At 50.9% G+C, this 11,966-nt stretch overlaps 4 protein-coding genes across 4 annotated transcripts; 1 reads left to right on the top strand and 3 right to left on the bottom strand.

Moving 5' to 3' along the window:
• Nucleotides 1–396: 396 nt before the first annotated feature.
• On the bottom strand, nt 397–1,623 carry N7532_007896 (uncharacterized protein; the record flags this gene model as incomplete). The annotated part of the gene is made up of 2 exons (XM_056620388.1): nt 397–1,326; nt 1,384–1,623. 2 exons carry the CDS (start codon nt 1,621–1,623, stop codon nt 397–399), a joined length of 1,170 nt encoding a protein of 389 aa, XP_056471194.1.
• A 585-nt stretch (nt 1,624–2,208) lies between these two features.
• Nucleotides 2,209–3,993, bottom strand: N7532_007895 (uncharacterized protein; the record flags this gene model as incomplete). The annotated part of the gene is made up of 1 exon (XM_056620387.1): nt 2,209–3,993. The coding sequence occupies one exon, from the start codon at nt 3,991–3,993 to the stop codon at nt 2,209–2,211; it is 1,785 nt and encodes a 594-aa protein (XP_056471193.1).
• Nucleotides 3,994–4,762: 769 nt separating this feature from the next.
• On the bottom strand, nt 4,763–10,315 carry nscA (non-reducing polyketide synthase nscA; the record flags this gene model as incomplete). The annotated part of the gene is made up of 5 exons (XM_056620386.1): nt 4,763–6,001; nt 6,054–8,687; nt 8,750–9,553; nt 9,611–9,911; nt 9,969–10,315. The coding sequence occupies 5 exons, from the start codon at nt 10,313–10,315 to the stop codon at nt 4,763–4,765; spliced, it is 5,325 nt and encodes a 1,774-aa protein (XP_056471192.1).
• A 398-nt stretch (nt 10,316–10,713) lies between these two features.
• N7532_007893 (anthrone oxygenase family protein) lies at nt 10,714–11,381 on the top strand (the record flags this gene model as incomplete). The annotated part of the gene is made up of 2 exons (XM_056620385.1): nt 10,714–10,777; nt 10,894–11,381. 2 exons carry the CDS (start codon nt 10,714–10,716, stop codon nt 11,379–11,381), a joined length of 552 nt encoding a protein of 183 aa, XP_056471191.1.
• Nucleotides 11,382–11,966: the final 585 nt, after the last annotated feature.

Here is an 11,966-nt window from a genome sequence, read left to right as displayed (position 1 = left end):
GGATCGATAAGAGGGGGAGACGATGGTGATGTCCACCCCGTCACGTGATTATCAGCCTTACTGCGGACTGGCTAGAGCTTACTCCGTTTGAGACCTAAGACACGACTGTGCTAATTTAAAGTAAATCTAGTTGCTTACTTGAAGTTTCTACAGGGTAATATATGAAATTGAGAAAAGGAAACGGAGTATCATTGTAGAGAGAGATAAGGGAATCGCTGTACAAGCTAGACATCAAAAGGAGAAAGGAAAGTCAAAAATAGAGACGGACAAGGAAGTGGATCCTAACTGTCAGGTCGCTGGCAGTTGAAAAACTCGATCACGACTAGTAATAGCCTTTTGTAACATAGCCTCCAACTTCATCGCAAATCAAACATGCAATTTACCACGTAACCCGGTTTAGTTCTTATCCATCGAGCCTCGTCGCGACTCCTCAGCGTATTCGGGGAGCACATCTTCCGACTCGACCATCAGACCCTGCTTTTCACAGGCATCACCCTCTTCCCAAGCAGCCTTGTGTTCCTTGGGCTGGGTGCCGCGGTAGCGCTGCCAGCAGAAGACAACAGCCTGGCCCACCAGCATGCCGACGGCGCTGGCGGTCAGACCGGCCAGAACACCGAGGATGGCAGGCACAACAATGAAGCGAACAACACGGGAGAAAGTGTGGGCGAAAGCGCCGTTAGGAGGAGGGGGGCGGTTGTGGTGAGGACGGCCGGCGTTCTCGGGGACGAAGGGACCGGAGTGATGGTGACCTTTGGGTCCGAAGTCCTCGGGACCGTTAAATCCGGGGAAAAGTCCATCAGGACCGAAATCGCCGTGAGGGTGAGGGCCGTGGTGACCCATGCCCTTGTTCTTGCCGTGGCAGCCCTTGCGACCGCCCTTGGAGGTCAGCTTGAAGAGACGCTCCTTGGCAGAGGCCAGCAGACCACGGACACGAGCGACCAGAAGCTCCTGAAGGCACTTGGGCTTGCCCTGGCATTTCTTCCATGACAGGCGCTCGGGGGCCGGGGCGGTCTTCTCGACCTCAGTCTTGGCGATGTAAAGTTGACCACTCGGGTCAACAATCAGGATGATGGCAACGGTATCGACGGGCACGGGGTGAGATTCGAGATCAAGAACGGTGAATCGGACATCGAGGAACTCGGTTTCGGGGGTATCGGCCGGAGAGGGAAGCGGCATCACCTCCAGCGCGTAGCCGACAGGCATGGGATCGGATTCTTCGCCATCTTCCAATTGCTGTACGGCAAGAATAGGGCTAGGAGGGATAGGAGGGAAGATTTGACGGCCATTAGCCATCAGGCGGTTCTCTTCGATAGTGAAGTCAAGCATCTTTGTTTACCCCTCTCATCAGTACGCGCAGAGCATATATGGGAGACAAAGACCTACCAGAGTCGAGGGCTTGTTGTCAGTCCAGCTGACGGCGCCATGCTTTTCATTCTCGCGGAAAGGGCATTCGGTGCAAGGCACGTCGACGGTGGCTCGACGGATGTCCTCGAAGAGCATGGGGTGGACATTCATGAAACCGTCCTCGACGGCCTCCAGCTTGGGTTCCATCTCAGGGACGACCAGCATCGCGCTGGCGCTGAGAGCGGCGGCGCCGCTCAGCAAGATGGACCGAATGTACATGGTCGCGGGTATGTAGTAAAGAACGGACGTCAGAGACAATATGATCTGGTTGGAGTTGTCAGAAGAGCAGAAGAAGACGTTTAGAGGGGGAGGAGAGATTAGGAGTGGAGATGATCAGTCGTTCGCATGGGGCGAGCCAAGTGGAGCAGGTGACGCCAGCTGCTGCCGTGGCTCGCCCTTTAGGGGTGCCACCGCCGGGGATTCAGGGACTTTGATTGGTTGGTCAACCAGGCGTGGCACTGCGGGACAGTACGTGACGCTAAAACCGTAACATCACTTGCAGTAAAGGCCGCGAATTGACTTTCGCGGCCGGTAATACGATGACCACATCGGCAGCGCTTGGTCTGCAAACGATCGGCGCCACGGCGGAGCAGCAGTCCGGCGGCAAACCTGCAAAGAGTCTAGATTGCGTTGTATGCAGCCCGAGAGAAACGGCGATTGGATCCAAAGAGATCAACCAGATTTGAACGAGAAGACAGCATTATAGGCATATGAATGATTCGATCATTTTGTTAGTAAATACAGATCGTTCGTGTTTCAACCGCACACGGTTGGACCCTGTTTAATGCCCATCAGTGCCTATCACTATTGCAATGCCACGCGATCGACATCCAACCACCGCCTCCACTCCCGCTGCACATAACGATCCACGGGCGGCCGAAACTCTGCCTGCGCGCGTCGCATACGGTGCATCATTCGATCGGACGTGGTGTTGAACGCGATAAAGCGTTGGTACAGAAGGTACTCTCGCGTCAGATGCATAACACAGAGTATCAACACCAGCCCGAGTAACGGCATCAGCACGACCTGCGGCCTTTTCCTGATCTGACGCCACTGCCGCCGAAACGGGCGACCGTTTCGATCTCTGTCCCTAACGAGAATGTGTCTATCATCAGCTTCAGGTGTTGGGCTCTTGGGCCATTCGGCCGGCATCCGCACGTTGGCAATCTGAATCAATTTCTCCTCGATCAATTTCTCATCGCTGATGTTGGATAATGGTGAGAGCGACATTCCTCGGTTCCAGGAAGGCACGCAACGAGCCGAAAGACTAGATCGGACCCTTGCTACTTTTGAAACCCGCTCGGGGAAGTGCCCCCGGATCTTCGTCCCCCTGAAGAGAAGAGCATGCTCATCGTCCCGTTTCAAGTATTTGTGAACAACCGACGGTCGGAGTTGCAGCTTGGGGTGTGTGAATGGACTTTTGGTAGTCATTGATGAAGGCTGCAGCTGGAGTAGATTCAGCAGGGGTTTGGTCGTGTTCATCATGTCAAGCTTGGAGATAGGTAGGTCCCTCTTGAGGCGCTTCCCAAGCGGCCAGCCCTCGCAGTCATGGTCGTCCTTGGTAAAAGGCAGTTTGAATTTCCATTCCTCGGGGTCGGGGCCAGAAGATGAAGTCCTGTCGTAGATTGTGTATGGTGGACTGGTCTCTACCCCCTCCATAGGCCCCGCGGCCAGGGTTACCGCACGTTGCCAGGTTTCGTCGGCTATCTGTTGCCAGAAATCACTTTCTGACGAAGTGGGAATTTGTCTGTCCATATGTGTGTGAAACTGGAGGTCTCTGGGCTCCAGGCTTGCGTCGAGAAATTGTGCTACGGTTTGGTAGCCGGTATTCGAAGGCCCTGTGGCCCTTGAGTAGTGGAGATCTGGATCATAGTGAGAACTAGGCTGTCCCAGGTTGGAAACTGTAGTGGGCTGGTCTGGAATTGGGGTTTCGTAAAAGTTCGCCGCCATCGACTGACCATTGAATCGGACGTGCTTAGCGCGCTGAGCTTCGGTGCCCACGACCCCTTCTTGAAAGACCTTGTCTGCATTCTGGGACAGCTTCAAGGTCATCGTCATGAATCGGTCGAACATTTCAACAGTTTCCCAAAAGGTCTTCTCTGGTTGCAGGTCCAGCAAGGTGTCCCTGAGCTGCTTCCATTTTCCAATCTCCTCGCGGAGGAGATTGGAAGTGATATTCTCGGTGATAAGCTTGGCCTCGAACATGCGATCGAGTTCCTTCTCTAGCGTCACGATTCTGTGACCCATAAAGTCGAGTTCTTCCTTGAGCTGCGCCTCTCGACGCTCTGCGTCTTGTCGCTGTTCCTGGATTTCCTCATGGTCTTTCTCTAAACGTTTGATGTAGTGTTCTCGTGTCCGTGCCACACGGAGCTCTTCATACACTGAGCGTCGGAGATTCTGGATTTCTTCTTCTTGATCAGAGTGCTGGCCGATCTGCTTTTCGTACTCGGTTAGAAGATCTTTCAGATGAACGAGTTCATTGCTTTCTTCGAGTTTTCGGATCTCCGCCTTTGCAGTTTCCTCCCGATGCGCCTTTTGCTTTTCTGCGATAAACTTCGCGGCGGCCGTCGTAAGAGTGTCGTCTCCCATGATTGAGTTGGTATTCTATGAAAGTGAGTATAGAGGGTCCGGTCTCGCGGTCCCCAGAATCGCTGGAAAAATGGTCGCAAGGGAGACTGTATGCGCTGTCGCGCGAGTTTGATTCGCTGATTCTGCCAGTGCAACAGGGTGAATTCGGAAGTCAATATGTCGTATATGGGCGGTAGGAGATAGATCAAGTATTAAAAAGTTTCACTGGGGGCACTCAAGGGTATAAGTAAACCACTCGAGATATCCACTCTTTTGTTGGTTTCGTTCAAAGCCTATTGTGACGTTACGGGGCTCTTTGTCACCCTATCTTGTCCCTGATGCAGTAATATGCTTAAAATTGGCTAGTACGAGCGTCACGTTCTTTCTTTGTTTTTGCCACTTTGTTGTTTACGCTCAGTGATGGCCTAACAATCTCATTTTTCTTATGGAATAAATTAAAATGCTTTACTTATCACTCAGTTTTAGCTTACTGCTGACGGACTTCTGACTCACTTCTGGCTCACTCCAGATATTCTGTATCGTTTAACAAGTGTTGTGGTTCGGTTGAGCCTACACGTGGAATTAATGGGCCGACCCGTGGATCAGGTTCATAGAAAAGACGAGCATTTCCTGATGGCATATCAATAGAGAGCAGCAGTTTCAATAATATATAGACATAACATTCAAAACGATACTCAACCCAGTCTATTCGATAAACAGCAATAGCAAAAAATACCAAAATCAAAGCAAGTCTATAATACGATCTAGACAGCATCTGTGAGCTGTACCATCACTGATCCAACCAAGCCTTGAGCTCGCCAATATTCGGACACTCGATAAAAACAGAACTCTTCACATCGACATTGAGCTCCACCCGGAATTTCTCCGACAGCACCAGAGACATCAAAGAATCCACACCTAGCTCCACGAACGAAGCAGTGTCCACCAGCTCGCTAGGGTCCAATCCCGTCTCCCGAGCAATTATTTTCAAACAATCAGTGATGATTGGGCTTTCTGAAGAGGCCGGGGTAACAGATTGTTGCGCGATTGTTGGGGCGGACTCGGTAGCTTGGACTTGCGGCGCAGCCTCAACAGGGGGCGTTGAAGCCTTCGCGATGGAGACAGATGATACGACTGTTGCTGCCTTGCTCTGTGAAGTGGGAGTAGCAGACACGACTGAAGTGGGCACCGTCGTCTTTGATGAGGTGGCCTCTGACGGGGAGAAAAATTGGTTCATCAAGACGCGCGGCACGCGACGGAATTTCATCTCACCCATCATTCCAACGATCGCACCGTCTTGAAGAACGTAGACGTCACCTGCATACATGTTCTTCTCCTCGGTTGGTGCCATGCGCACGTAGCTGCGATATTTTCCACCAGCCACTAAGGGCTGGGCGATACGGCAGCTTCCCCAGCCTGGAGTGACGTAGAAGTAGTCCTTGGTGTTGGAGGCGTCGCTGCCATTGAGTACAAAGCCTCCGATATGGAAGAGGCTGTCGATCCAGTAGGGTGGCGTGTGCCAGGTGCCGTGGAGGTCTGGGCTGAGCGTGATTTCGGCGTATGCCTCCATGCCGTCTAGGACGACAGACTGCATACCCCGGTAGTGGTCAGTGTAGTCAACCACATTCTTGAAAAGGGTGTAGGCCATGCCTCGAGAGAGGCGGTTGGCTGTGCCATCGAGCGCCATCTGTGATAGAGATGCGATACGACTGTTGACGAGGTGCGATAGACGATCCCAGTCTTTGCGCCAGGATAAAGCATCGCCGAAAAGCACGGTGGCAGTAGCGTAAGGTTCAGCGGCACGTCCATTCTCACTCGAGACATTGAACCACTGAATAGCCATCTGTTTAGTGCTGAGATCTAACTTGGCCTCGACCTGAAGCAGCTGGGCACGGCTCTTGTCTGTATGTGCTACCTGCGCGTGAAGAACTTCCAAATTAGAGACATCCATGTGGATATCATGAGTTTGAGGGACTAGTCGTTTGTAAAGATATTCGCCTATGGTCATGGCCATGTCGCCCCAAAGAGACTAAAAATTTGTTAGTAGGTTTATCTATAGCAATGTCGGCAGGAAAACCCACCGAGGTAGCCACGCCGTAACCATTCATATGGTGGCCGTCCACCGCCGCACGGAACTCAGGGTCCATGATATCAGACAGAACAGTCAATGCCGCCGTTGAACCAACAACTTCTTCCGACATGATACGATGAATAGATGAAGTCCGCAGAGCAGAGCCCTGAGGCGACGATGCGACAGACCTGCGATCTTCCTGCGGATAAGCCTTGTCGAGAGTCCAGGTTCCAGTATACTGTAGCCAGTAGTTCTTCTCATTCCAAGAATACTTGGGAAGTGGCACGAGACGGAGAGATTTCTCGAATGGCTTGAAGTACGCATTCCAATCAATCTGCAGACCACTGCTCTGAAGACTCGCAAGAGAGCCGGCAAGAGTAGTGAAGTTGTCTTCACTCTTGCGCATGGAAGCGAGAATTTGAGCTTGAGGCATGTGGGCTTTGATGAAAGAACCGTTAATTGGGTGTGGGCCAATCTCGATGAACGAGGTATTGTCCTGGATAACACCCATATCACGACCAGCTTCCAAAGCTTCGACAAAATTGACCGATTCTCGTGAAGCGCGGCGCAAGTATTTTGCATTGACAGTCTTCCCGTCAAAGACGCAGTCGGACAATAGCGGAGAGAGGATAGGAACACTCGGTGTGCGAAAACTGACTTGCTGAGCCACCTGTTCAAAGGTGTCGAGGATAGGCTCCATTTGTTCCGTGTGGAATGCGAATGGCAGATTCAAGGGCGTGCACTTCAGTCCCTCTTTTTCTAGAGCAGCCCGAATAGCTTGGATATTATCTGTAGAGCCTCCTATGACCGTGCTCTGTGCCGAATTCACGCAACTGACTTCAAATGGCGCATTCATGGGTGCCATCTTCTCAATCTGATCCACACCAGCACGAACAGCAAGCATGACATGGCTTCCCATATTGCAAGATCTCAGGATCAGCTCCGCGCGCTTACCGACGAGGAAGATTGCATCCGCTGCTGATAGGACATCGGCAGCAACAAGAGCAGCATATTCACCTAAGCTGTGACCAATGACCACAGATGGGGTGATGCCAAGGGATGCCCAGAATCGCACAAGAGCAATTTCGGTCACCACGATAGCAAGTTGAGTGAGAATGGGAGATACACTCTGCTCGTCAGTCTCGGTTCCATCAATGAGAGGAATGACAGAGGGCAGACCCAGTCGCTGGGCTAGCCGGTCGAGCTCCTCAACTGCTGTTCGATAGGTAGGGAATTCTTGATATAGTTGGTGACCCATCTTGGTATAGAAAGCACCCTGTCCCGTGAAAGCAAATGGAACAGTCGTGGACGCATTTGAAACAGGACGGAGAGAAGAAACGGTATCATTGGCGAGGCATTGGCTGAGTGATTTAATAACTTGATCAATGCTCGACGCGGCAAAAGCGAAGCGGGTATGATGTTGGATACGGCGGACGCAGGTGGTATAGGCCAAATCACCCAGATCAGTCTCAGGGTGGTGTTCGAGGTATGCAGCCAGAGCCTCTATATTCCCTTTAAGAGACGCCTTGCTCTTGGCTGAAAGGGAAATAACGTGTGTATGGCGAGAATCAGATCCAACGCGCTGACTCTGGGGTGCATCTTCCAGAAGCAAAGTGGTATTACCACCGTGTGCTCCGAAACTGTTGACAATTGCATATCGCTTTTTCTCTGACATGCGGGGCCAAGGTGTCATCTCAAGTGCAAGGCCGGCTTTGCATCGTTCGAGATTCTTTGCAACGACGGGGTTGATCTCGGTCTTGATGCCGACGTGGGGCGGAATCATGTTCTTCTGGAAGATGAGAAGAACCTTCAACAAGGACGCAATACCAGCTGCAGCTTCACCGTGACCGATGTTCGATTTGACTGCGCCCATAAGTAAAGGTGCTTGGCGACGTGATTTCGGATTGGCAAAGACATCAACGACAGATTCTGATTCAACAGAGTCGCCGGCTTGGGTTCCGGTACCATGAAGCTCGACATAACTCACGCTGACGGGACTGATTCCCGCAGCTTGCATGACCTGTCGATAATTTTCCTTCTGAGCTCCAGCATGAGGATGAGTGATGGATATAGCATCCGCAGATTGGTTCGTATAAGCGGCATCAATAGTGGCGAGAATATTGTCGTTGTCGGCCACTGCATCCTCTAGTCGCTTGATCACCACTGATCCAATTCCATCAGCTCGGCAGTATCCATCTGCATCCTTGTCCCAGACTTTACATTGACCTGTCTTTGACAGGAAATGACCTTTGCAGAGCATGGCAAAATTGTCAGGGTTGGTGATGACGTTCAATCCTCCAGCAATGGCGGTGTCGACTTCACCGGCCCAAAGGGCACTGCATGCTTGATTGACAGCAGCCAACCCACTCGAGCAGGCAGTGTCCACATTGAAACTGGGACCACCGAATTTGAAGAAGTAGTTGATTCGGCCGTTGGCAAAGGCTCGCTCGCCTCCCGGGACGGCATAAGTGCCGATGTTCATGCCGGCGTTCAGCTCGCGCCAGTCATCACTAGCCTGACCGTAATATGTACCAATGCGACTGAGGATGGAAGAAGGGGTCCGATTAGGGGCGTATCCCGCCATTTCGAGTGCCTCATATGCAGTGACTAGAGCAAGTCGATGCATTGGGTCGGTTTGCTCAGCCTTTGAGCAGCCTTCGTTAGCATTGTCCCATAGAGTAATTGTTTTTAGATGTAGAAGCCTACCTCTCGCGGGGACATGTTGAAAAAATTGGCATCAAACATGCCCGGAGCATCAATAAAGTTGCCGAAAGGAGTTTGCGTGGTATTCCATTTCTCGCCTGTGGGATCATAGTGGGCGTCGACATCAAATCGATCTGCAGGGATACGGGTGTGGACATCGCGACCTTCTTCCATGATTTTCCAGAAAAGCTCTAGATCGTTGGCTCCCCCGGGCAATCTGCATGACATTCCAACCACCGCCAGCTTGGACTGGTGGGGAGACCGTGGGGTAGACGGGTAGAAGTCGGGCTCTTCAACGAGACACCAGTCAAGCAGGTCAGTCTTGCGAATGCTGATATCGGTAATATTTGATGAGATTGATGAGAGAATTCCTTGCGCAATCAATGAAGTTCGAAGCAGAAACACGTCCACTTCCGGTGATCCAGCAATGGAGATCTCGCGGACGATGCCCTCTGTAAGATTGTCGAGATAGATTCCACCAGTCAGAATCTCAAGAACAATCTCTTCCCACAGCTTTCTTGCTTGTGTGGCGACATAGGGCTTTCCGGTCTTTGCGGAAAGTACCGGGAGGTAGACACGACCAGTGGCAGTATTATCAGAAACAGCGAGGATGGAGCTAGAATCCTTGCTGGTATAGAGATGACTGGCATGGCACAGGCCATTGTAGACTGGGAGAGGCAGGTGCTTGGAATACCGGAGAACGGCAGAGTGGTGGAATGCATTAAGTAGACGAGAAGGTGGGCCGGTGACACTGACTGAATTTGCATCCGCAGCACTGATGAAGACTTTTGTGAGTTGTGGATTTGACTGAACTGTAGTTTTAGTATTCAAACTATCCAATCATCCATATCGGATAAAACTCACGGTTTCTTTGTTAAAGCGATCCAGCTCTTGCTGGATAACATCAGCGGATACACCAGTCACAACGTAAGCCCAACTCTTGGGAGGCCCTTCAGGTTCTCGGGCCTCAAGCGACTGCGAGACATGATCCACGTGAATTCCCATTCGGAACGCAATGCGTACACTTTCAACACCATACTTGGCGAGGTCGAAAAGTGTTTGAGAGACTGCGACAGCTGCGGCGGATAGGATACCAATGCTCAAACCCGCGAGAGTCGTTCCCGTTTCCGCAATATTGTACTTTTTTCCTGTCGCCTCATAGGATCTGTAGTAACGTCAGTTAAGTTGTACGTTAGTTTCCTCGAAGTAATGGAAAACATACCCGATGAGGACACCAACTTGAAGCATACACAGGAGTGCGCTCTCAAGGGCACCTCCAATTGGCGTCGTCCGGATCGCCTCCCATCCCTCCACCAGCCCCAGGATAGTTTGAAGAGCGGAGACTTCACGAGGAACAGGCTGCGATAAACCTAAAATCTCATTCTTGATAGTGGCAACACACTCCTCTAAGAACGAAGCCAGCGTACAAAACTTCTTGTCCTTCGACCACCGATGTAGACGCCGAAAGAGTTCCGTCAAGTTGTCGCTGGGAAAGTCGTTCCCAAAGAACGCCAATCGGGTATCGAGATGACCCATGACATCGGAGGAGATTGACGACGGGGTATCCATGTTGAAGGAAAGAAAGTCGCTATACAAATAGACCAGCGCAGACCTGGTTGAACATTGTTGGAAATCGGGGGTCGACGCGGGTCCTTAACTAATGCGACGCGAGGCGCTGAGGAGCTCCAAAAGGAATCCGACAAGGCGCTGACAAGCGTGGCATTGCTCGAAACACGAAGCTCACCGGTGGCGGCTGGTGTCGGGCGTGAGAGCTGAAGCTTGCGGTGGTTGTGGTCGGATGCCGAGTCGGAGTCCGGCCGTTGACCTGTTCGCGTCCTACTCTAACTTGAATTCGCTCACTGCTCTGCGGGTATCTAAAGACGCGGTGCCCCGCGGAAACAGTTCGACTTCTCGTATCTGAAGACGCACAATCTGTGGTTTACCTCTCGCTGCTTGTCGTCGACATTATGGTTCACGCCCTTTACTATCCGTTGTTGGTGGCTGGTGCCACAGTGGCTGCTTCGTTGACCGGTGAGTATTTTCGCAGCACGGGCAAATTGCGTTTCTGAATCTCTGCTGCATTCTCTCCGTGCTTACCCCGAAGTCTCTTTTCCATTGTTTAATTCAGGCTAACGCGGTCTCGATAGGCTGCCAGCTCAGCCTGTCTTACGTCTCAGTGCCTGCCATCTTGAGCGTACCTGACGTGTCGGAATACGCCATGCTCTCAATGTGGAGAGTAACCTTCAACAAGGGCTTCTATCTCTGCCCGACGCAGGCTCTTCTGTCGAGTTTGCTCTTCTTATTGAACGCGATTTTGACTTTCTTCAACCAAGATGCGTCATCTGCGGACTCGAAGAGCACCTATCCACTTGTGGTGGCTGCCGTATTTGCCATATCTTTGGTACCATACACATTGACTGTCATCGTTCCATTAGAAGAGACTTTGCTGAAGCGACAGGGCAATTTGTCTCGTGGAAATTTGGAGCAATCGAGCAAGGGAAAGGTCAAAAATACAGAAGCGACAGCCGATGCTATCAGGAGTCGGGAAATGATGGAGCGATGGATTTCACTCAACTATATCCGCACTTTGCTTCCTTTGACTACCGTTGTATGGGTCTGGACGAGATGCTGGTAAAGAACATCTGTCATCGGTATACGTTGAGCTATCATAAGTACCCTTTAGTCAGAAAGAGGCTATTCCTCTATGTTTTGCTCGAAGATTATTGGTTATAAAGCAAGCAGCAATACTTTTATAGCTGTTCTATACGAGAAGAAACGATGTAGAAAAGAGCAGCGAAAAAGAAAACAATGTATTACCTGGATTTATCATCCGCATCAGCTCCAGCCATCTCAAAAGCTATTATCTCATTTTATGTGTAGAGATCATACAAAAGTTGGATTATAAAGTTGGGAGGAAAGCATGCACTCAAGAATGAAGCAATGCCTGCGAACAGCCAGTGACATCGAGAAATATGAGAGCATGCGTCACAGGTTCTCATGACATGCTGCTTCATAAGTTCATAGAAAGCCCCATCGGCCATATAACTTGGAGCCATCTTTTATCGGGAAGAATGTATAAACCTATTTTTGAGGAATTAAGCAAGTGATTCAAACCATCGAATAATCCTATTGAATAATATGCGCGCAGCTGACCAATGTAACAAAGAGGAAAAAGCCCAGCGTATATCAACAAATCTAGAAAAGTCTAGAAGAGTACACA

Source organism: Penicillium argentinense (assembly GCF_028826775.1).
Source record: "Penicillium argentinense strain IBT 30761 chromosome Unknown utg000009l_segment0_segment0, whole genome shotgun sequence".
Taxonomy (NCBI): domain Eukaryota; kingdom Fungi; phylum Ascomycota; class Eurotiomycetes; order Eurotiales; family Aspergillaceae; genus Penicillium; species Penicillium argentinense.
This window is presented reverse-complemented; position numbering and strand designations above follow the sequence as displayed.